Consider the following 26,043-nt stretch of genomic DNA (forward strand, 5'->3'; position numbering starts at 1 on the left):
GACTGGTCAGTGCCAGCCTGCTGCTGAGAGACGAGTTTCTGGCCCCATGTGGTGAGAGCCTTTGTGCTCTCTGAGGACAGAAACAAAGCCTGCTCTGGGTGGAGGTGCTTCACACCTCCCCCTGCAGGAACTGTAACACCTAGCATTGAGCCTCAAAGCTCAGGGTTCGTGTTACAATGCCCCAAGGCACTCCAGCTAGTGGAGATGCCCACCCCTGAACACAGCCCCCACTTTTGGCGGCAAGTCCAGGAGAGATAATGAGATAAACAAGGAGGAGTCACTGGCCAGTCAGGACAGCCACTAAGGTGTCCTGAGCTGAGGTGACTGACTTTTAGAAATCCTCCATCTTGCAGATGGAGGATTCCCCAAATAGGGATAGGGATGTGCCCCCCTCCCCTCAGGGAGGAGGCACAAAGAGGGTGTAGCCACCCTCAGGGCTAGTAGCCATTGGCTACTAACCCCCAGACCTAAACACACCCCTACATTCAGTATTTAGGGGCTCCCCAGAACCTAGGAACTCAGATTCCTGCAACCTAAGAAGAAGAGGACTGCTGAACTGAAAAACCTGCAGAGAAGACGGAGACACCAACTGCTTTGGCCCCAGCTCTACCGGCCTGTCTCCCCACTTCTAAAGACACTGCTCCAGCGACGCGTTCCCAGGGTCCAGCAACCTCTGAAGCCTCAGAGGACTACCCTGCATCTAGAAGGACCAAGAACTCCCGGGGACAGCGGCTCTGTTCCCCAAAGACTGCAACTTGGCAACAAAGAAGCAACTTTGAACCAACACACGTTTCCCGCCGGAAGCGTGAGACTTTGCACTCTGCACCCGACACCCCCGGCTCGACTTGTGGAGAACAAACACCACAGGGAGGACTCCCCGGTGACTACGAGACCGTGAGTAGCCAGAGTTGACCCCCCTGAGCTCCCACAGCGATGCCTGCAGAGGTAATCTCGAGGCTCCCCCTGACCGCGACTGCCTGCTTCAAAGACCCGACGCCTGGGAAAGACACTGCACCTGCAGCCCCCAGGACCTGAAGGATCCGACCTCCAGTGCAGGAGCGACCCCCCGGTGGCCCTCTCCCTTGCCCAGGTGGTGGCCACCCCGAGGAGCCCCCCCCCGCCTGCCTGTATCGCTGTAGAGACCCCTTGGTCTCCCATTGATTTCTATTGCGAACCAGACGCCTGTTTGCATACTGCACCCGGCCGCCCCCGTGCTGCTGAGGGTGGACTTCTCCCCCCCCCGTGCCCTACAAAACCCCCCTGGTCTGCCCTCCGAAGACGTGGGTACTTACCTGCTGGCAGACTGGAACCAAGGCACCCCCTTCTCCATTGAAGCCTATGTGTTTTGGGCACTACTTTGACCTCTGCACCCAACTAGCCCTGAGCTGCTGGTGTGGTAACTTTGGGTTGCTCTGAACCCCCAACGGTGGGCTACCTTGGACCCAAACTTGAACCCTGTAGGTGGTTTACTTACCTGCAAAAACTAAGAAACACTTACCTCCCCCAGGAACTGTTGAAAATTGCACTGTCTAGTTTTAAAATAGCTATATGTCATTTATGTGAAAACTGTATATGCTATTTTGCTAATTCAAAGTTCCTAATGTTCCTACATGAAATACCTTTCATTTGAAGTATTACTTGTAAATCTTGAACCTGTGGTTCTTAAAATAAACTAAGAAATGAAAATGTCACTTACCCAGTGTACATCTGTTCGTGGCATCAGTCGCTGTAGATTCGCATGTTTTGCAATAGCTCGCCATCTGGTGTTGGGCCGGAGTGTTACAAGTTGTTTTTCTTCGAAGAAGTCTTTCGAGTCACGGGACCGAGTGACTCCTCCTTTTGTGTCCACTGCGCATGGGCGTCGACTCTATCCTCGATTGTTTTTCCCCGCAGAGGGTGAGGTAGGAGTTGTTTTGTAGTAATAGTGCCCATGCAATGGAGTGACTAAGTATGTACCTATATAAGGTTGAAATGATATATATACAAATAGTTGAAGGTAACTTCCGAACTGCTACAGGCTCCCGGGGAGGCGGGTGGGCACATGCGAATCTACAGCGACTGATGCCACGAACAGATGTACACTGGGTAATGAAAATGTCACTTACCCAGTGTACATCTGTTCGTGGCATCAGTCGCAGTAGATTCGCAAGTTATGCAATAGCTCGCCATCTGGTGTTGGGCCGGAGTGTTACAAGTTGTTTTTCTTCGAAGAAGTCTTTCGAGTCACGGGACCGAGTGACTCCTCCTTCTGTCTCCATTGCGCATGGGCGTCGACTCCATCTTCGATTGTTTTTCCCCGCAGAGGGTGAGGTAGGAGTTGAATTGTAGTAAAAGTGCCCATGCAATGGAGTGACTAAGTATGTACCTACTTAAGGTTGAGATGATACATATACAAATAGTTGAAGGTAACTTCCAAACTGCTACAGGCTCCCGGGGAGGCGGGTGGGCACATGCGAATCTACTGCGACTGATGCCACGAACAGATGTACACTGGGTAAGTGACATTTTCAGTTCGATGGCATCTGTCGCTGTAGATACGCATGTTTTGCATAGACTAGTAAGCAGTTATCTCCCCAAAAGCGGTGGATCAGCCTGTAGGAGTGGAAGTAGTTTGAAATAATGTTCTTAATACGGCTTGACCTACTGTGGCTTGTTGTGCGGATAACACGTCTACACAGTAGTGCTTGGTGAATGTGTGAGGCGTAGACCATGTGGCTGCCTTACATATTTCTTGCATTGGGATGTTTCCTAGAAAGGCCATGGTAGCACCTTTTTTCCTGGTTGAGTGTGCCCTTGGTGTAATGGGCAGCTGTCGTTTGGCTTTTAGGTAGCAGATCTGGATGCATTTAACTATCCATCTGGCTATACCTTGTTTTGATATTGGGTTTCCTGCATGAGGTTTTTGAAATGCAATAAATAGTTGTTTAGTCTTTCTGATGTTCTTTGTTCTGTCAATGTAATACATCAATGCTCTTTTGACATCTAACGTATGTAGTGCCCTTTCAGCTACGGTATCTGGCTGTGGAAAGAACACTGGAAGTTCCACTGTTTGATTTAGATGGAACGGTGAAATAACCTTTGGCAAAAATTTAGGATTGGTCCTTAGGACGACCTTATTTTTGTGAAGTTGTATAAAAGGTTCTTGTATAGTAAACGCCTGAATCTCGCTTACTCTTCTTAGGGAAATAATGGCGATGAGAAATGCCACCTTCCAGGTTAGGAACTGTATTTCGCAGGAGTGCATGGGTTCAAAAGGTGGACCCATAAGTCTAGTTAGGACCACATTTAGGTTCCATGAAGGAACAGGTGGTGTTCTTGGTGGTATAATTCTCCTAAGTCCCTCCATGAATGCTTTAATGACTGGTATCTTATATAGGGAAGTTGAATAGGTAGTCTGCAGGTATGCAGATATTGCTGCAAGGTGTATTTTAATGGAAGAGAAAGCCAGGTTAGATTTCTGTAAGTGAAGCAAGTAACCCACTACATGTTCTGGAGTTGTGTGTAATGGTTGTATTTGATTAATATGGCAGTAGCAAACAAACCTCTTCCATTTACTTGCATAGCAGTGCCTGGTGGATGGCCTTCTGGCTTGCTTTATGACTTCCATACATTCTTGGGTAAGTTGTAAGTGCCCGAATTCTAGGATTTCAGGAGCCAGATTGCTAGATTCAGCGATGCTGGATTTGGGTGTCTGATCTTTTGGTTGTGTTGTGTCAACAGATCTGGCCTGTTGGGCAATTTGATGCAGGGTACTACTGATAGGTCTAGCAGCGTTGTGTACCAGGGTTGCCTTGCCCAAGTTGGTGCTATTAATATGAGTTTGAGTTTGTTTTGACTGAGTTTGTTTACCAGGTAAGGAAGGAGAGGGAGAGGAGGAAAAGCGTAAGCAAATATCCCTGACCAGTTCATCCATAGGGCATTGCCTTGGGACTGTTTGTGTGGGTATCTGGATGCGAAGTTTTGGCATTTTGCGTTCTCTTTCGTCGCAAACAAGTCTATCTGAGGTGTTCCCCAGAGTTTGAAATAAGTGTTCAGAATTTGGGGGTGAATTTCCCATTCGTGGACCTGTTGGTGATCTCGAGAGAGATTGTCTGCGAGTTGATTTTGGATCCCTGGTATAAATTGTGCTATTAGGCGAATTTGGTTGTGAATTGCCCAACGCCAAATTTTTTGTGCTAGCAGGCTTAACTGCGTGGAGTGCGTCCCCCCTTGTTTGTTTAAATAATACATTGTTGTCATGTTGTCTGTTTTGACGAGAATGTATTTGTGAATTATTATTGGTTGGAAAGCTTTTAGTGCTTGAAAAACTGCTAGAAGTTCTAGGTGATTGATATGCAGTTTTGTTTGATGTACGTTCCATTGTCCTTGTATGCTGTGTTGATCGAGGTGTGCTCCCCACCCTGTCATGGAAGCATCTGTTGTTATTACGTATTGTGGCACTGGGTCTTGGAAAGGCCGCCCTTTGTTTAAATTTATGTTGTTCCACCACAGAAGCGAGAGGTAAGTTTGGCGGTCTATTAACACCAGATCTAGAAGGTGACCCTGTGCTTGAGACCACTGTGATGCTAGGCACTGTTGTAAGGGCCTCATGTGCAGTCTTGCGTTTGGGACAATGGCTATGCATGAAGACATCATGCCTAGGAGTTGTAACACCATCCTTGCTTGTATCCTTTGTGTTGGATACATGCGTTGTATGATGGTGTTGAAATTTAGAATTCTTTGTGGACTTGGAGTGGCTACTCCCTTTGATGTGTCTATTATGGCTCCTAGGTATTGTTGTACCTTGCGCGGCAGAATGTTGGATTTTGTGAAGTTGACGGTGAACCCGAGTTTGAAGAGGGTTTGTATGATCTGATTTGTGTGATTTGAGCACTCTATGAACGAATGGGCCTTGATTAGCCAGTCGTCCAAATATGGGAACACATGTATTTGCTGCCTTCTTATGTGTGCAGCGACTACCGCTAGACATTTGGTAAAGACTCTTGGTGCGGTTGTTAATCCGAAAGGCAGTACCTTGAATTGATAATGTATTCCTTTGAATACAAACCTTAGGTATTTCCTGTGCGATGGGTGTATTGGTATATGGAAATAAGCATCCTTGAGGTCTAAAGTTGCCATGTAGTCGTGCAGTTTTAGCAATGGTAATACTTCCTGTAGTGTGACCATGTGAAAGTGGTCTGATTTGACGAAAGTATTCACTACTCTGAGGTCTAGGATTGGTCTCAGTGTTTTGTCTTTCTTTGGTATCAGAAAGTACAGTGAGTAAACTCCTGTGTTTATTTGTGTGTTTGGCACTAATTCGATTGCATTCTTTTTCAATAGTGCCTGCACTTCTATCTCCAGGAGATTGGAATGGTGTGTTGTCAAATTTTGTGCTTTTGGTGGTATGTTTGGAGGGAATTGTAGAAATTCTATGCAATAACCATGTTGGATAATTGCTAGAACCCAAGTGTCTGTAGTGATTTCCTCCCATGCTTTGTAGTACTGACTTATTCTTCCCCCCACTGGTGTTGTGTGGAGGGGGTGAGTGACATGTGAGTCACTGTTTAGTAGTAGGGGTTTTGGGGCTCTGAAATCTTCCTCTATTTCTAGGGAATTGCCCTCCTCTATATTGTCCCCGAAAACCTCCTCTATACTGTCCCTGGTAACTGGACGGTGTTGCCTGTGAGGTGCTGGCTTGTGTGCTCTGACCCCGAAACCCCCCTCTAAAGGGTGTTTTACGAAACGTGCTGTAATTTCCTCTGCTCTGCGGGGAGTAGAGTGCGCCCCCATGGGTTTGGCAGTGTCTGTGTCTCTTTTGAGTTTCTCAATCGCTGTGTCCACTTCTGGGCCGAACAGTTCCTTTTCGTTAAAAGGCATATTGAGAACTGCTTGCTGAATCTCTGGTTTAAAGCCAGACGTTCTGAGCCATGCATGCCTTCTGATAGTTACAGATGTATTAATTGTCCGTGCAGCTGTATCTGCAGCGTCCATGGAGGAGCGGATCTGGTTGTTAGAAATGGTCTGTCCCTCTTCAACCACCTGTTTTGCCCTATTTTGTAGATCCTTGGGCAGATGTTCAATGAGATGTTGCATCTCATCCCAATGGGCTCTGTCATAGCGCGCAAGTAGGGCCTGGGAGTTCGCGATGCGCCACTGGTTTGCAGCTTGTGCTGCGACTCTTACCAGCTGCATCGAACTTGAGGCTTTCTTTATCTGGGGGTGGTGCATCTCCAGATGTGTGGGAGTTGGCTCTTTTTCTAGCTGCTCCTACAACGACAGAGTCTGGTGGCAGCTGTGTAGTGATGGAAACCGGGTCCGTAGGAGGCGCTTTATACTTTTTTTCCACCCTTGGTGTGATTGCCCTACTTTTGACCGGCTCCTTAAAGATTTATTTTGCGTGCCGGAGCATACCAGGGAGCATAGGCAGGCTTTGGTATGAGCTGTGGGTGGAGGAGAGTGTGTTGAATAAAAAATCATCCTCGACCTGTTCTGAGTGGAGGCTTTCGTTGTGAAATTGTGCTGCTCTGGCCACCACTTGAGAGTAAGCAGTGCTGTCCTCTGGTGGAGATGGCTTGGTAGGGTATGCCTCCGGACTGTTATCTGACACTGGTGCGTCGTATAGGTCCCATGCGTCCTGATCTTGGTCACCCTGGCTCATGGTGGTGTGTGAGTGTGATGGAGTTTGTGCTGGTGAGACGTTAATCACGTGTGGGGGAGAGGGTGGTGGAGTAACTCTTTTCACCACTTTTGGTTGTGGTGTCTGTTCAGTCTGGAACTCCAACCTTCTCTTTCTTCTAATAGGGGGAAGGGTGCTTATTTTTCCTGTCCCCTGCTGTATGAAAATACGCTTTTGCGTATGGTCCACATCCGTTGATTGTAGCTCTTCCTCAAACCTATGCTTTTGCATTTGTGAGGTTAGCGAGTGCTCTTCTGTATAAGAGCCTGAAGCTGGGTCGGTTGCAGCTTGTTTCGGAACCGAAACCCTGTCAGTGTCCTTTTTCGGCTCCGAGGTGACTTTTTTCTTTTTCGGGGCCAAAACCGGCGTCGAGCCGTGTCAGCACCGGCATCTCTGTGTCGACGCTTGTCTCCAGCACTTTCTCGGTCCCGAGAAGGCTGTGTGCCGGTGTCTCGACCGGAGTCGGACGATCTCGGCACTGTTTGGGCCTTTTTCGGTGCCGACGGTCGGTCACCGAATTTATGGGTCGAGCCATGGCCTGGTGGCAGTGGCGTCCCCTGGGCCTTGTAAATGTTCCTCTGAGTGGATTTCGACGTCTTACTCACGGTTTGTGTATCGTCGAATCCTTCGGAGTCCGAGTCTTGAATCGAGAAGGTACCTTCCTCTTCTTGTTCCTCGAACTCCCGTTGGGCTGTCGGCGTGGACGCCATCTGAAGTCTTCTGGCTCGACGGTCTCGGAGTGTTTTTCGGGACCGGAACGCACGACAGGCCTCGCAGGTTTCTTCGCTGTGCTCAGGTGACAGGCACAGGTTGCAGACCAAGTGTTGGTCTGTGTAGGGGTATTTATTGTGGCATTTGGGGCAGAAACGGAACGGGGTCCGTTCCATCGGCGTTCTTCAGCACGCGGTCGGGCCGACCAGGCCCCGACGGGGGATCGAAAAAACTACCCCGAAGGGCACCGGAGCTCTTCGATCCTTCGACGCGGTATTGAATCTAACTACGCCGAACCCGAACGCAACAATCCCGACGAAAATCTTCCGAAATTTAGCAATTTTTCCGTTCCGAAACTCAGAGCGACAGAAACACGTCCGAACCCGATGGCGGAAAAATAACAATCGAAGATGGAGTCGACGCCCATGCGCAATGGAGACAGAAGGAGGAGTCACTCGGTCCCGTGACTCGAAAGACTTCTTCGAAGAAAAACAACTTGTAACACTCCGGCCCAACACCAGATGGCGAGCTATTGCATAACATGCGTATCTACAGCGACAGATGCCATCGAACGTGACATTTTCAGTTCGATGGCATCTGTCGCTGTAGATACGCATGTTTTGCATAGACTAGTAAGCAGTTATCTCCCCAAAAGCGGTGGCTCAGCCTGTAGGAGTGGAAGTAGTCTGAAACAATGTTCTTAATACGGCTTGCCCTACTGTGGCTTGTTGTGCGGATAACACGTCTACACAGTAGTGCTTGGTGAATGTGTGAGGCGTAGACCATGCGGCTGCCTTACATATTTCTTGCATTGGGATGTTTCCTAGAAAGGCCATGGTAGCAACCTTTCTTTCTGGTTGAGTGTGCCCTTGGTGTAATGGGCAGCTGTCGTTTAGCTTTAAGGTAGCAGATTTGGATGCACTTAACTATCCATCTGGCTATACCTTGTTTTGATATTGGGTTTCCTGCATGAGGTTTTTGGAATGCAATAAATAGTTGTTTAGTCTTTCTGATGTTTTTAGTTCTGTCAATGTAATACATTAATGCTCTTTTGACATCTAATGTATGTAGTGCCCTCTCAGCTACGGAATCTGGCTGTGGGAAGAACACTGGAAGTTCCACTGTTTGATTTAGATGGAACGGTGAAATAACCTTTGGTAAAAATTTAGGATTAGTCCTTAGGACGACCTTATTCTTGTGTAGTTGTATAAAAGGTTCTTGTATTGTAAACGCCTGAATCTCGCTTACTCTTCTTAGGGAAGTAATGGCGATGAGGAATGCAACCTTCCAGGTTAGGAACTGTATTTCGCAGGAGTGCATGGGTTCAAAAGGTGGACCCATAAGTCTAGTTAGGACAACATTTAGGTTCCATGAAGGAACAGGTGGTGTTCTTGGTGGAATAATTCTTTTAAGGCCCTCCATGAATGCTTTAATGACTGGTATCCTATAAAGGGAAGTTGAATAGGTAGTCTGCAGGTATGCAGATATTGCTGCAAGGTGTATTTTAATGGAAGAGAAAGCTAGGTTAGATTTTTGTAAGTGAAGCAAGTAACCCACTACATCTTTTGGAGTTGCGTGTAATGGTTGGATTTGATTAATATGGCAGTAGCAAACAAACCTCTTCCATTTACTTGCATAGCAGTGCCTGGTGGATGGCCTTCTAGCTTGCTTTATGACTTCCATACACTCTTGTGTAAGTTGTAAGTGTCCGAATTCTAGGATTTCAGGAGCCAGATTGCTAGATTAAGCGATGCTGGATCTGGGTGCCTGATCTGTTGGTTGTGTGGAGTTAACAGATCCGGTCTGTGGGGCAGTTTGATGTGTGGTACTACTGATAGGTCTAGCAGCGTTGTGTACCAGGGTTGCCTTGCCCAAGTTGGTGCTATTAATATGAGTTTGAGTTTGTTTTGACTGAGTTTGTTTACCAGATAAGGAAGGAGAGGGAGAGGAGGAAAAGCGTAGGCAAATATCCCTGACCAGTTCATCCATAGGGCATTGCCCTGGGACTGCCTGTGTGGGTATCTGGATGCGAAGTTTTGGCATTTTGCGTTCTCTTTTGTCGCAAACAAGTCTATCTGAGGTGTTCCCCATAGCTTGAAGTAAGTGTTCAGAGTTTGGGGGTGAATTTCCCATTCGTGGACCTGTTGGTGATCTCGAGAGAGATTGTCTGCGAGTTGATTCTGAATCCCTGGGATAAACTGCGCTATTAGGCGAATTTGGTTGTGAATTGCCCAATGCCATATCTTTTGTGCTAACCGGCTCAACTGCGTTGAGTGTGTCCCCCCTTGCTTGTTTAGATAATACATTGTTGTCATGTTGTCTGTTTTGACGAGAATGTATTTGTGAACTATTATTGGTTGGAAAGCCTTTAGTGCTTGAAAAACTGCTAGCAGTTCTAGGTGATTTAAATGCAGTTTTGTTTGATGTACGTTCCATTGTCCTTGTATGCTGTGTTGATCGAGGTGTGCTCCCCACCCTGTCATGGAAGCATCTGTTGTTATTACGTATTGTGGCACTGGGTCTTGGAAAGGCCGCCCTTTGTTTAAATTTATATTGTCCCACCATAGAAGCGAGAGGTAAGTTTGGCGGTCTATTAACACCAGATCTAGAAGGTGACCCTGTGCTTGTGACCATTGTGATGCTAGGCACTTTTGTAAGGGCCTCATGTGCAGTCTTGCGTTCGGGACAATGGCTATGCATGAAGACATCATGCCTAGGAGTTGTAATATCATCTTTGCTTGTATCTTTTGTGTTGGATACATGCGTTGTATGATGTTGAAGTTTTGAATTCTTTGTGGACTTGGAGTGGCTACTCCTTTTGTTGTGTTTATTATGGCTCCTAGGTACTGTTGTACTTTGCACGGCAGGATGTTTGATTTTGCGAAGTTGACGGTGAACCCCATTTTGTAGAGGGTTTGTATGATTTGATTTGTGTGGTGTGAGCACTTTGATAACGAATGGGTCTTGATTAGCCAGTCGTCTAGATACGGGAATACATGTATTTGCTGCCTTCTGATGTGTGCAGCGACTACTGCTAGACATTTTGTATACACTCTTGGTGCTGTTGTTAAACCGAAAGGCAATACTTTGAATTGGTAATGTATTCCTTTGAATACAAACCTTAGGTATTTCCTGTGCGATGGATGTATTGGTATATGGAAATACGCGTCTGAGGTCTAAGGTTGTCATGTAGTCGTGTAGTTTGAGCAATGGTAGCACTTCTTGTAGTGTGACCATGTGAAAGTGGTCTGATTTGATGTATGTGTTTACTATCCTGAGGTCTAGGATTGGTCTTAACGTCTTGTCCTTCTTTGGTATTAAGAAGTACAGTGAATAAACTCCTGTGTTTATTTGTGTGTTTGGTACTAATTCGATTGCATTCCTTTGCAACAGTGCTTGAACTTCTGTCTCCAGGAGCTCGGAATGATGTTGTGATAAATTTTGTGCTCTTGGTGGTATGTTTGGAGGGAATTGTAGAAATTCTATGCAATAACCATGTTGGATAATTGCTAGAACCCAAGTGTCTGTAGTGATTTCCTGCCATGCTTTGTAATAATGACCTATTCTTCCCCCCACTGGTGTTGTGTGGAGGGGATGAGTGACATGTAAGTCACTGCTTAGTTGCAGGGGTTTTGGGGCTTTGAAATGTTCCCCTATTCCTAGGGAATTGCCCTCCTCTGTATTGGCCCCGAAAGCCTCCCCTGTACTGTCCCTGGTAACTGGACGGTGTTGCCTGTGAGGTGCTGGCTTGTGTGGCCTGACCCCGAAACCCCCCTCTAAAGGGTGTCTTGCGGAAGGTGCCGTAGTTTCCTCTGCTCTGCGGGGAGTAGAGTGCGCCCATTGCTTTAGCAGTGTCCGTGTCCTTTTTAAGTTTTTCTATCGCTGTGTCCACTTCTGGACCGAACAGTTCTTTTTCATTGAAAGGCATATTGAGAACTGCCTGCTGTATCTCTGGTTTAAACCCAGACGCTAGTAGCCATGCATGCCTTCTGATGGTCACGGATGTATTAATTGTCCTTGCAGCTGTGTCTGCTGCGTCCATGGAGGAGCGTATCTGGTTGTTTGAAATGTTTTGACCTTCCTCAACCACTTGCTTTGCCCTTTTTTGTAGGTCTTTGGGTAGATGTTCAATGAGGTGTTGCATCTCATCCCAATGGGCTCTGTCATAGCGCGCAAGTAGTGCTTGAGAGTTGGCGATGCGCCACTGGTTTGCAGCCTGTGCTGCGACTCTTTCCAGCTGCATCAAACTTGCGGCTTTCCTTATCCGGGGGTGGTGCATCCCCAGATGTGTGGGAGTTGGCCCTTTTCCTAGCTGCTCCTACAACGACGGAATCTGGTGGCAGCTGTGCAGTGATGAAAACAGGGTCTGTAGGGGGCGCCTTATACTTTTTTTCCACTCTTGGTGTGATTGCCCTACTTTTGACCGGCTCCTTAAAAATTTATTTTGCGTGCCGGAGCATACCAGGGAGCATAGGCAGGCTTTGGTAGGAGCTGTGGGTGGAGGAGAGGGTGTTGAATAAAAAGTCATCCTCGACCTGTTCTGAGTGGAGGCTTACATTGTGAAATTGTGCAGCTCTAGCCACCACTTGAGAATACGCAGTGCTGTCTTCTGGTGGAGATGGCTTCGTAGGGTATGCCTCCGGGCTGTTATCTGACACTGGGGCGTCGTATAAGTCCCATGCGTCCTGATCCTGGTCACCCTGGCTCATGGTGGTGTGAGCTGGGGAATGTGATGGAGTTTGTGCTGGTGAGACGTGAATTACAGGTGGAGGAGAGGGTGGTGGAGTAACCTTTTTCACCACCTTTGTTTGTGGTGTTTGTTCAGTTTGGAACTCCAGTCTTCTCTTTCTTCTAATAGGGGGAAGGGTGCTTATTTTCCCTGTTCCCTCCTGTATGAAGATACGCTTTTGCGTATGGTCTACATCGGTAGATTGCAGCTCTTCCTCGAACCTATGCTTTCGCATTTGGGAGGTTAGTGAATGCTCCTCTGTATAAGAGCCTGAAACTGGGTCGGTTGCAGGTTGTTTTGGCACCGAAACCCTGTCTGCATCTTTTTTCGGCTCCGAGCTGACTTTTCTTTTTATCGGGGCCGAAACCTCTCGGCGTCGATCTTCGTCGGTGCCGCTGTCTCGGCGTCGAGCCGTGTCTACACCGCTATCTCGGTGTCGATGCTTGTCTCCAGCACTTTCTCGGTCCCGAGAAGGCTGCGTACCGGTGTCTCGACCGGAGTCTGACTGTCTCGGCACTGTTTGGGCCTTTTTCGGTGCCGACGGTCGGTCACCGAATTTATGGGTCGAGCCATGGCCTGGTGGCAGTGGCGTCCCCTGGGCCTTGTCAATCTTCTTATGTGTTGTTTTCGACGTCTTACTCACGGTTTGTGGGTCATCGAATTCCTCGGAGTCCGATTCGTGGATCGAGAAGGTACCTTCCTCTTCTTGTTCCTCGAACTCTCGGTGGGCTGTCGGCGCGGACGCCATTTGAAGTCTTCTGGCTCGATGGTCTCGGAGTGTTTTTCGGGACCGGAACGCACGACAGGCCTCGCAGGTGTCTTCACTGTGCTCAGGTGACAGGCACAGGTTACAGACCAAGTGTTGGTCTGTATAGGGGTACTTGTTGTGGCATTTGGGACAGAAACGGAACGGGGTCCGTTCCATCGGCGTTCTTCAGCACGCGGTCGGGCCGACCAGGCCCCGACGGGGGATCGAAAAACTACCCCGAAGGGCACCGGAGCTCTTCAATGCGGTGTTGAATCTAACTACGCCGATCCCGAACGCAACAATACCGACGAAAATCTTCCGAATTTAGCTATCTTTCCGTTCCGAAACTCGGAGCGACAGGAACACGTCCGAACCCGATGGCGGAAAAAAAACAATCGAGGATAGAGTCGACGCCCATGCGCAATGGACACAAAAGGAGGAGTCACTCGGTCCCGTGACTCGAAAGACTTCTTCGAAGAAAAACAACTTGTAACACTCCGGCCCAACACCAGATGGCGAGCTATTGCAAAACATGCGTATCTACAGCGACAGATGCCATCGAACACATATTTTTCTATACAAAAACTTATTGGCCTGGAATTGTCTCCGAGTGTGTGTTCCTCATTTATTGCCTGTGTGTGTACAACAAATGCTTAACACTACCCTCTGATAAGCCTACTGCTCAACCACACTACCACAAAATAGAGCATTAGAATTATCTCTTTTTGCCACTATCTTACCTCTAAGGGGAACCCTTGGACTCTGTGCATGCTATTTCTTACTTTGAAATAGTACATACAGAGCCAACTTCCTACAAGATGTTTAAATTAACTCTTAGGAGCTGGTATTTTAAGTTGCAGTTCTCTTTTGAGGACCCTGTTCTTGTCTTCTTTAAACAGCGTACAGTTTCTAAGTGAGATGGTTTTATATATTTGTTCTTTTTAAAATGTGATTGGCTTCATATTGATCGGATAGTTATTGCCTTCTGCACTTTCATGGCCTTGATTGACACAATAAAGTTAATGTATTGTATTGCAATTACTTTACACTCCTCCTGGATAAGCTTTAGATGCTCAACTGAGCAGCCCCTAGAGAGCTTTTGCTATCTGGACAATTAAACATTATAACTAAGTGTTGCCTGGACTCAGTATACGGTGCCAAACCATAGGTGTACACCATAAACTGAGCCAGCCTCTTACATGCAAAACTCCACGCTACGCCGCTGCTCTCCTCTACTATGTACCACTCTACAGCAATGCACTCTTCACCAGGCTAGACTACTGCACTCCAGTCAGTACATCTCAATCTCTTCTACACAACTCCACTCTACACCGCTGTACTCTACAACACTCTGCAACCCTCCACTCTACACCTCTGAATTCTACATCACTCTAGCCACTGTACCGCACCACCCCACCTTGGCACCACCATACTTCTTTGGTGTCATTTTTGTGGACCCTGGGGGCACACTTTCAGGAGATCCATCCCTTTTGTGGGATTTTTACATCCTAGAGGACTCATCACTATCTTACTCAGATAGATTTTTCTTAGCTTTTAGTTTCTGCAGACAAATCCATAATATTCACTGTGTCCTTCAGAATTTTCAGTGAAAAAGTGACATTCCTTACAGTCCTTAGATTTATGTCCCAAATGAAGACAATAGATGTCCTCTTTGTGTGGGTCCGAGTGTAACTCCTTTTTGCCACAAGTCCCAAATGGCCTGAACTGTCCCTTTTTGGTGGGTTCGGTCATTGTAGAGTAGGTAGAGTCTAGAACAGTATAAATAAATCCTGATCTCAGGAGCATTCTTTTCAAAAGTTCAGTACACTGAGGAAAAATTGAGCAGAGCTCAGGGAGACTCCCATCACACGGGGTACAGTATCTGAGGAACTGGAGCCTCTGTTGTGAGGATTCTAAAGGGTACTGACTGGATGAACTTTAGTCTTTTTTAATGCTGTGAATAAGCCTAATGAAGTGAATTTCTTTAACAGTAAACTCTATGGGTTTATTTTCACTATTGCTTTCTATGGTACCGTGGGGATTCCCACTTCAACAACTGGGAATGAATCAACATTGTGAATCTATGCAAGTTCCAATACTGGAGAAATTTAACATTCTGTAGAGTGTATAACACCAGTCATCATTTATAAAGTAAGAGTTCCAAACTATTTCCCCACAAACTGTGGTTTATAATCTACATATCAAAAAGAGACCTAGAATACAAGCACACAGTTTTGCAACAGTTGCAAAACAACGAGTTCTGAATTTGCAGTGGATGACTAAAAAGTGAGATAAGCAACTCATCATTTCAACTTGCAAATACCTAGAGCAAAAGAGAAAAACGTTTAATCTAATAAGGCCCAGCACACAGGGTCAACATATCATTACTCTAACACTTGCAACCAATGTCTTCAATATTTTCATACTTACTTTTCTTAGGAAGGTCATTTAGAACTGTAGCAGTAGTCATCTTGTTCTCCCAGACTTCAGTTCCTAAAGTGCTGTGGGCTTGAGTAGGCACAATTTTGCTGTTCACTGGATAATCTGTACTATTTGATGGTGGCGGTTGCTGTGATGAGAGGGCTGACTGTGATACTTGTGGCTGGCTGTGGCCCTGATGCGGTGGTGGAGACAAGTCTTGAGAAGCCTGCTGTTGTTTTTTCACAAATCGAGGTGGAAGCTTGGCACTCTGGCCTCGTCCTTTTTCATTTGAGCTCTTTTTGTTCCAGACCTAAATCCCAAAATGCCATCAAAAATATGTCTCAAAGATGCCACAGAAGAAAGAGCACAAATAATAAATGGATATTACATTAACTGTTTCAGTGGTGTAAACTCTCTAACCCTATATTGAGTATCACATTCAAACAAACACTTGACTGGTTCAAAAGCTCTCTTTAGAAACAAAGGTTCTACTCCTATGATACATGTGAAAGGTTCCATTTCTATTTCAGGCTGGTAGTAGAACAAAGTTTCAGTTAATCATATTGTAGGCAAGTGCCCTCTATCTTGTCATGGTTACCCCCATTTTCTACCTGTTGTCAGTGTGTTTGTCTGGGTTCACTGGTATCCTGCTAACCAGAACACCACTGATTATGCTCTCTCTTCTAACTTGGTTTTTCCACCACACATTTGGCACACTGGTGCCCCCCCCTAAGTCCTTAGTATAAGGTACCTAGGGCATTGGGCTGTATTATGCCATCCATGGAGAGCCCGTACAAACCTTTCTACAGGTCTGCCACTGCAGCCTGCGTGAAAGGGTGCATGCACCCTTTTCACTTCAGGTCACTGCACTAGGTCACTATAAGTCATCCCTATGGTAGGCCCTCAGCCCAGAGGGCAGGGTGCAGGTACCTGTGTGTGAGGGCACCCCTACACTAGTAGAGGTGCCCCCACGAACGGCAGTTCCATTTTCCTGGACTTCGTGAGTGCAGGGACAACATTTTACAGGTGTATTGGACATAGGTTACTACCTACGTCCAACTACATAATGGTAACTCCGAACCTGGGCATGTTTGGTATCAAACATGTCGGAATCATACCCCAATACTGTTGCAAGTATTGGGAGTATGATTCCATGCACTCTGGGGGCTCCTTAGAGGCCCCCTAGCATTGCTACTACCAGTCTTCCAGGGTTTTCCGGTAAGCCCAAGCTGCTGTCACCCCTCAGACAGGTTTCTGCCCTCCTGCTGCTTTATCTGCTGAAGCCAAGGAAGGCAGAACAAAGTATTTCCTTTTGGGGGAGGAATATTACACCATCTCCCTTTGGAAATAGGTGACTGGCTTGGGAGTGGTAGCCTCCCCAAACCACTGGTATGCTTTTAAGATCACATACGGTGCCCTCTGTGCATAAACCAGTCCACACCGGTTCAGGGACCCCCAGTCCCTGCTAGGTCACGAAACTGGACAATGGAAAGGGGAGTGACCACTCCCCTGTCCATCACCACCCCATGGGTGGTGGTCAGATCTCCTCCAGAGGGTCCCTGGGTTCTGTCATCTTGTTTCCAAGGTTGGCAAGGAACTCTGGGAGCATCTGAGTGGCCAGGCAGGTGATGTCAGCGCTCCCTTCTGATAGGTGCTTACCTGGCTAGGTGACCAATCCCCCTTTCAGGGCTATTTAGGGTCTCTCTCTCTTGCATTCAGCTGGGAAGATTCCAGCAAGATTCCTCTGCAACCTCCACTTCTGGCCTCCGGAACTGCGACAGGAACCTCCAGGACCTGGCTGCATGGATCCTGCATCACGGGTGGTGGTCCAGAGTAGTTCTCTTGGTCCTCTATGCCAACTGTCCAACTTTGGTGGAAGTAAGCCCTTGCCTTCCAACGCAGGACAGTACCTTGTTCACCAAGTGTCTTGCAGCTGCCAAGGCCTGTTTGCATCTCCTCCAAGGGATCTTTAGGTGACGTATGGCTCCAGTCCCCAGCACTCCTTCCTTCGAAGCAGAGCCTTCTGCATGGTTGTCCTGTAGCGTGGGACCCCTTTCTGCAGTTCTGTGTGGGTTCCTTTTGCAACTTCTGTGTCCCCGTCCTGTGGGTGCTGCCTCAGTTCCTGTGAATCCCTTGTGAGACACCCCCCCCCACCAACCCCCAATGGGGGAATGTGTTTGCATTCAATTTTTTGGGTATTTGGTTTGGGTTCCTCCTAGGGTCACTATTGGATGCTATTTGCACTGTTTTCCAACCTTCTCCATGCCTATTATGGTTTACTAGTGTGTAATGAAATGCCTCCTTGGCATGTTACCCCCTGACTTTTTTCCTTTGCGGATGCCAAATTATGATTTGAAAGTGTGCTGAGGCCTGCTAACCAGGCCCCAGCACTAGTGTTCTTTCCCTAAAACTGTACCTTTGTCTCCACAATTGGCACACCCTGGCATCCAGGTAAGTCCCTTGTAACTGGTACCCCTGGTACCAAGGGCCCTGATACCAGGGAAGGTCTCTAAGGGCTGCAGCATGTCTTATGCCACCCTGGGGACCCCTCACTCAGCACAGACACACTGCTTGCCAGCTTGTGAGTGCTGGTGGGGAGGAAATGACTAAGTCGACATGGCACTCCCCTCAGGGTGCCATGCCAACCTCACACTGCCCATGGCATAGATAAGTCACCCCTCTAGCAGGCCTTACAGCCCTAAGGCAGGGTACACTATACCATAGGTGAGGGCATAGGTGCATGAGCACTATGCCCCTACAGTGTCTAAGCAAAACCTTAGACATTGTAAGTGCAGGGTAGCCATAAGAGTATATGGTCTGGGAGTCTGTCATACACGAACTCCACAGCACCATAATGGCTACACTGAAAACTGGGAAGTTTGGTATCAAACCTCTCAGCACAATAAATGCACACTGATACCAGTGTACATTTTATTGTGAAATACACCCAGAGGGCATCTTAGAGATGCCCCCTGAAAACATACCCGACTTCCAGTGTGGGCTGACGAGTTTTGCCAGCCTGCCACACACCAGACATGTTGCTGGCCACATGGGGAGAGTGCCTTGGTCACTGTGGCTAGTAACAAGGCCTGTACTGGGTGGAGGTGCTTCTCACCTCCCCCTGCAGGAGCTGTAACACCTAGAGGTGAGCCTCAAAGGCTCACCCCCTTTGTTACTGCGCCTCAGAGCATCCCAGCTAGTGGAGATGCCCGCCCCCTGCGGCCACGGCCCCACTTTTGGCGGCAAGGCCGGAGGAGATAATGAGAAAAACAAGGAGGAGTCACTGGCCAGTCAGGACAACCCCTAAGGTGTCCTGAGCTGACTGACTTTTAGAAATCCTCCATCTTGCAGATGGAGGATTCCCCCAATAGGATTAGGGATGTGCCACCCTCCCCTCAGGGAGGAGGCACAAAGAGGGTGTAGCCACCCTCAGGGCTAGTAGCCATTGGCTACTAACCCCTCAGACCTAAACACCCCCCTAAATTGAGTATTTAGGGGCCCCCAGAACCTAGAAAGATAGATTTCTGCAACCTGAAGACGAAGAAGGACTGCTGACCTGAAGCCCTGCAGAGAAGACGGAGACACCAACTGCTTTGGCCCCAGCCCTACCGGCCTGTCTCCCCACTTCAAGAAAAACTGCAACAGCGACGCGGCCCCCAGGGTCCAGCGACCTCTGAAGCCTCAGAGGACTACCCTGCATCTAAAAGGACCAAGAACTCCCGAGGACAGCTGCCCTGTTTCAAAGAAACTGCAACTTTGCAACAAAGAAGCAACTTTTAAAGACCACACGTTTCCCGCCAGAAGCGTGAGACTTTCCACTCTGCACCCGGCGCCCCCGGCTCGACCTGCAGAAAACCAACGCTACAGGGAGGACTTCCCAGCGACTGCGAGCCCGTGAGTAGCCAGAGTTGACCCCCCTGAGCCCCCACAGCGACGCCTGCAAAGGGAATCCAGAGGCTCCCCCTGACCGCGACTTCCTGCTTCACAGAACCCGACGCCTGGTAAAGACACTGCACCAGCAGCCCCCAGGACCTGAAGGATCCGACCTCCAGTGCAGAAGTGACCCCCAGGTGGCCCTCTCCCTTGCCCAGGTGTATAATTAGTGGAGTACTTATCTCCTACTGGAGGGTTGCCCTTCTAGTACTTTGTGGTATTGTGTTCCAAAAGAACGAGTTACTTACCTTCGGTAACGACTTTTCTGGTGGATACATTAGCTACCTGTGGATTCCTCACCCAGGGATGTGGAATTCCTATCGCCCGACGCCCGGGAGATCTTGTTTGGGGTCAAGGGCAACAAGTTTTTATGTTTACTTTGTCCTTGGGACAAGTAGGCCCAACCCCCTGCAGCACAAACCCTTTGGCTGCCTGTTTACAGAGAGTGGAACTCTCTGCAGTTGAGGTAATGTGTTTCCAAAAGATAATGCTGTTCGAACTTGTATTTATGGTTCATTATTTGAAAACCTTCACTATTAGGGTGAGTGCTGTAAATAAATGTTTTAAGGTCACACTTCACTACTGACGTTGGTTCCAGTACAAAAACAAAAAAAAATGTGTATACACATGTTTGAAAAGTTTAGGCTATGAGGCTAAGTATAATGCTCCCAGAATGCTCTCCGATTATATGCAAATGAAGTGTCATTTAGTAAAATGTTTTGATGCATGCTAGTATTTCCCAAAAATATTTCTAATGGAAAATCGGTGTAACCATTTTCAACACGATTATGGGAAGCATGAAAATAAACAAACACTGACAAAGCCAACATATTTTTATAAGTCTTTTAGCTTCATCAATGCGTGTCTTGTTTTGACATGGCTTTTGTAACACTTTATTGTTGTGGGAGCTACCAGGCCCTCAACATTGTAACAAACACTGGCAAAAAAAAACCAAAACGTTTTTGAACTCTAAAAGCACATGTTGCCACCAGTGGCATAACAAAGGCCCCGCAGCCGCCCTCCAGGGGGCCCCTTCAGCACAGCACCTGCCCTGAGTGAGTCTGGAGAGGGGGCTCCTCCATGTTCTTTGCAAAGGGGCACCCTCCAGTTTCGTTACGTCACTGATTGCCACTGTAGTTCCTGACACTGAACAAAACTACTTTGTGTGCCAATATGCTCCTTGTGGAAGAGAAGAATGCGATCACTCACAGTAAAGCCAGCCGAAAGAGAGAGAAATAGAAGTTTAATAAAAACAAAATGTCTTTGTTAACACCAGACCTAATTAGGGACCAAGACCCACATGTAGGTAGCTTTTTGCATGTCGCAAACAGCGACTTTCGCTGTTTGCGACGTGCAAAAAGCACATTGCGATGCACAAACCCAGTTTTGCGATTCGGTAACCTGGTTACCGAATCGCAAAACGGGTTTGCGACTCGCAATTAGGAAGGGGTGTTCCCTTCCTAATTGCGACTCGCAGTGCAACGTAGGATTGTTTTGCGAATGCGGGCGCAAACCAATCGCAGTTTGCACCCATTTCAAATGGGTGCTAACACTTTCACAAAAGGGAAGGGGTCCCCCTGGGACCCCTTCCCCATTGTGAATGTCACTGTAAACATTTTTTCAGAGCAGGCAGTGGTCCTGCGGACCACTGCCTGCTCTGAAAAAATGAAGCGAAAACGTTTCATTTTTCGTTTTTGTAATGCATCTCGTTTTCCTTTAAGGAAAACGGGCTGCATTACAAAAAACTGCTTTATTGAAAAGCAGTCACAGACATGGTGGTCTGCTGTCTCCAGCAGGCCACCATCCCTGTGAGGCCGCCATTCGCAAGGGGGTCGCAAATTGCGACCCACCTCATGATTATTCATGAGGTGTGCATTTGCGAAGCCCTTGCGAATCACAGATGGTGTCAGGGACACCATCCTACATTCGGATTTGCGACTCGCAATTTGCGGGTCACAAATCTGAACCTACCTACATGTGGCCGCAAATTCTTAAAGAAAGTCACAAAAGTGCACCCATGGTATATGTCGTACCCCTATAAAATATTTGTGAACTGTATTTTAGCATGGGTAAATACGCATGTGTAGATTTGCTCATGTGAAAATCTATTGAGCATTTGCAAGTTCATTTTCCCTCCAGCCACTTTCTTCCCAACCCTGGAAGAAGTTCTAATCCTGCCATTGTCAGGAGTAAATGTCCACCCTTTCTTATTATGGGAAAATATTAGAGAGAAGCTGGTGAAAATCTTTAAAACATGCAGGTTAGTAGGTTTGCAGACTCAAAGGCATTCCAGCCCTGGAACTATTGCTTACTGCTTCCTCCAGCCCCAGTATGCAAATCTGCAGAAAGGTGGAAAAATAAGGAAATTGCTACAGTAGGGATTGAAACTGCAAGTATTCAAGCCCTACTATGGTAGTAGCCCTGGCATAATCAGAGAGGCTATTATCAGAGCTCTTACATAATGAGATTGCTGCTATAATTTGGCGCCACACTACATGGCACCAAAGGGACAAGTAGATCTTTTTACAGGACAAGTAGATTTGAGAAGCAACCTGTCCCGTGGACAAGTAGATATTTTAATAAATTCCACACCCCTGCTCACCTAATGAATACTTCCATTGCACCAGCTTTCGACGGAAATCTTCTTCCTAGCTTCTGCACGTCGACGAGGACGTCACAATTGCCCACGCGACGCCGTCTGACATCATACAGACAATAAGAGGTCCTCGCCGACGTGCCGACGTCAGTACCAACATTTTTTACGTGCCCGAGAATAATAGGCCATTGAGATGAAAGAACAATAGCAAAATTTAATGATATTCCAAATAAATACATCATTCTAATGACTCACTTTTTTTTTTTAAACAAATCAATAAATATATCAACAATATATATCAATATGAATATATATAAAGAATATATACTAGTCCTCAAAACCAAGAGGAGCACACTCAAGAATTACTTGGCTAGACCAGACAGGCAACAGGGAGGCGGGTGGGACCGTGAGGAATCCACAGGTAGCCAATGTATCCACCAGAAAAGTCGTTACCGAAGGTAAGTAACTTGTTCTTCTGATGGATACAACTAACTGTGGATTCCTCACCTAATGAATAGAGTACCAAAGCAGTACCGCACTCGGTGGAGGGTGCCTGAATGGTCAAACCAAGAAATCCTGCAGCACTGACCGTGCAAAATGGCCATCCCTTCTGACCTCAGAGTCCAAGCAGTAATGCTTCGCAAAAGTGTGAAGGGATGACCAAGTTGCGGCCTTGCAGATGTCAACCACAAGAACACCCCTAGCCAAGGCCGAAGTGGCCGACTTAGCTCTGGTGGAATGAGCTCTTATACCATCAGGGGGTTCTTTCTTTGCTAAAGAGTAACACATTTTAATGCAAAGAACAACCCACCTGGAGAGTGTTCTCTTGTGGACTGCCTTTCCTCTCCTCTGTCCCACGTACCCGATGAAGAGCTGATCCTCCAGCCTGAAATCCTTCGTTCTGTCTATACAGAAGCTTAGCGCCCTCCTTGGATCTAAGCGGTGAAGTCTCTCTTCCTCCTTTGAAGGATGAGGCGAAGGATAAAACGTGGAAAGAGTAATCGTCTGGGACATATGAAAGGGTGAAACAACCTTCGGAAGGAAAGCAGCCTTGGTCCTCAACACCACCTTATCCCCATAAAAAGATGTATAAGGGGGTTTTACAGATAGAGCTTGCAACTCACTCACTCTTTGCAGAAGTAATTGCAACCAGAAAGACCGTCTTTAGGACCAATAATCTGATGGGGCAAGAGTGCATAGGCTCAAAAGGGGACCCAATAAGGAAAGTTAGAACCAAGTTCAAATCCCACTGAGGCATAACGAAAGGAGTAGGAGGGAATTTATTCGTAAGACCCTTCAAGAACCTAAGTACTAGGGGGATTTAAACAAAGAAGGCTGGTCTGGAAGACAAAGAAAGACTGAAAGAGCAGACAAGTATCCCTTAACCGTAGCCACTGCACAACCCCTCTGTGCTAGAGACAATGCAAAAGATAAAATATCCGACAAGTGAGCACGTAAGGGATCAATCTGCCTCTCTCCACACCAAACCACAAATTTAGACCACCTATTAGCGTAGATAGATTTAGTGGAGTGTCGCCTGGCCGCTAAGATAACATCCACTACATCAGGCAGGAGAGAGAAAGAACTCAGGTTGCCCTGTTCAATCTCTAGACATGAAGGTGCAGGCTCTGGAGGTGGGGTGTAAAACCTGCCCCTGCGACTGCGAGAGGAGGTCTGCCCTGAGAGGGAGACGGAGCGGAGGGCACAGTGAGAGTTGGAGAAGGTCCGTGTACCATACCCTCCTTGGCCAATCCCGAGCTATTAAGATAACTTGGCCCTGGTCTTGGCGTATTTTCCTCAATACTCAAGGAATCAAGGGTATGGGGGGGAAATGCGTAAAGCAACTGGTCGCACCAGGTCATCTGAAACGCATCCCCCAACGCTCCTTGTACCAGATACTGGAGGCTGCAGAATAACGGGCAGTGCGAGTTCTCCCGGGTGGCAAACAGATCTATCCGAGGAAACCCCCACATCTGGAAGATTAGACGGACTTGATCTGGATGGAGGCGCCACTCGTGATCGGCCGAGAAATGGCGACTGAGGCAGTCTGCACGTACGTTCAAGACTCCGGCCAGATGATTTGCTACCAAGCAAATCTGATGGTCCTTTGCCCAGGACCATAGCCGAAGAGCTTCTCTGCAGAGAAGCTACGACCCTACCCCTCCCGGTTTGTTTATATACCACATCGCGGTAGTATTGTCCGTCAGGACCTGAACCGACTGACCGCGAAGGGATGGGAGGAATGCCTTGAGAGCCAGTCGTACAGCCCGTAACTCCAACAGATTAATATGAAACATCTGTTCTACTGGAGACCAAAGACCATTGATTTCCAGGTCCCCCAGATGAGCTCCCCACCCTAGAGTGGAAGCATCCGTTATTACTGTGGCCACTGGCGGAGCTTGCGAGAACGGCCTTCCTCGGGAAAGATTGCCGTCCGCAATCCACCACTTCAAATCCGTGGCAGCATCTCTGGAGATCCACACCAAGCCTTCGAGATCTCCTTTGTGTTGAGACCACTGCCTTCAGAGGCACCAATGAAGAGCCCTCATGTGCCAGCGAGCATGCGTGACCAACAGTATGCAAGAAGCAAACAGACCGAGCAGACGTAGGACCTTGAGGACCGGAATAACCGCTCCAATTCGAAACATTGGAACCAACGCCTGAATGTCCTGAATCCGCAGAGGCAGAAGAAAGGCTCGATTCAATGTTGTATCCAGTACTGCCCCTATGAACAGGAGGCGCTGAGAGGGCTCTAGGTGAGATTTGGGCACGTTCACCGAAAAACCCAGGTCGAACAACAACTGGGTTGTCGACTGCAGGTGATGCAACACAAGCTCCGGAGACTTGGCTTTGATCAACCAGTCGTCCAGATAAGGAAATACTGCTATCCCCTTCCTTCTGATCTCCGCTGCAACCACAGACATCACCTTCATGAAGACTCGAGGTGCTGAAGTAAGACCAAACGGGAGGACCGCAAACTGATAGTGCTGCGACCCCACCACAAACCGGAGATACTTCCTGTGTGACTTGAGTATCAGAATATGAAAGTAAGCATCCTGCAAGTCGACAGACACCATCCAATCTCCAGCGCCAAAAGCACCTGAGCTAGGGTCAGCATCTTGAACTTTTCCTGTTTGAGGAACCAATTCAAGATCCTTAGGTCCAGGATTGGTCTCAACCGACCATCCTTCTTGGGAATTAGGAAGTATCTCGAGTAACATCCTTGACCCCTTTCCTGCTCTGGGACCAACTCCACTGTGCCCTTTGAAAGGAGGACTTGAACCTCCTGTTCTAACAGGAGCTGTTCTTCTGAACAATAAGATGGGCGGGGCGGAAACTCCCGAAAGGGAAGGGTGTAGCCTTTTCTCACCATGCTGGTAATCCAGGAGTCTGATGTTATGACCTCCCACTTGTGGAGAAAAAAAATCAGTAACCTCCCCCCTACAAGAGTGGATTGAGAGGGAATTGGTGGAAGCCTAAGGCTGCTTCCCCTGCTGCACCCCCCCGAGGATGAGGAAGAGGCAGAGTGCTGCTGAGAGGCTCCCCTGGTACAGACCCTACCCCTCCCTCTAAAGGATCTACAGGAGAGAGCAGAGGTGGGTTGTTGGAATTTTCCTCGAAAGGAGGAGGAACCACGACCAAATCCTCAAAACCTCCTAAAAAATCTGGAGGAAGTAGAAGAAGTGGCTTGCAAGCCCAGCGACTTGGCCGTGGCCCTACTCCCTTTGAACCTTTCTAGGGCTGAATCTGCCTTGGCACTAAACAGCTTGTCACCATCAAAAGGAAGGTCCAATAGGGTCGATTGCACATCAGAGGAAAATCCAGAGTTACGAAGCCAGGCCTGCCTCCTTGTAACCACAGCCGTAGCCATTGCTCTATCAACTGAGTCCGATGTATCCAACCCAGTTTGAATAACCTGGGTTGCAGCTGCCTGAGCGTCAGAGACCAGGCTCAATAATTCCTGAGGAACCTCTGTGTGTGTGGATTTAATTTCGTCCATCAGGGCATAAATGTATCTTCCTAAAATGCATGTAGCATTGGTGGACTTCTCGTCATGTAGCATGGCGTTGAACACCTTTTTGGATGACATGTCCATCTTCTTGGAGTCTCTATCCGAGGTACAGCTGGAAAGGACCCAGGAGCAGATCTTGCTGAGCACGAAGCCTGGACCACCAGGCTTTCAGGTGTTGGGTGCCTGAAAAGAAAACCTGGGTCAGCCGGTGCAACCCGATACCTCCTAGCCACAG

At 47.7% G+C, this 26,043-nt stretch overlaps 1 protein-coding gene across 3 annotated transcripts in view; it reads right to left on the bottom strand.

Annotated features, from left to right (window-relative positions):
• The window catches only part of PRRC2C (proline rich coiled-coil 2C), a 1,097,702-nt gene that overhangs the window by 518,570 nt on the left and 553,089 nt on the right, over window positions 1-26,043 (bottom strand). For all 3 annotated transcript variants that reach the window (XM_069232016.1, XM_069232017.1, XM_069232015.1), the window contains exon 18: window positions 15,277-15,577. In XM_069232016.1, coding sequence (XP_069088117.1) covers window positions 15,277-15,577 — 301 coding nt within the window. The remainder of the gene's footprint in view (window positions 1-15,276; window positions 15,578-26,043) is intronic.

Source organism: Pleurodeles waltl, chromosome 4_2 (assembly GCF_031143425.1).
Source record: "Pleurodeles waltl isolate 20211129_DDA chromosome 4_2, aPleWal1.hap1.20221129, whole genome shotgun sequence".
NCBI lineage: Eukaryota > Metazoa > Chordata > Amphibia > Caudata > Salamandridae > Pleurodeles > Pleurodeles waltl.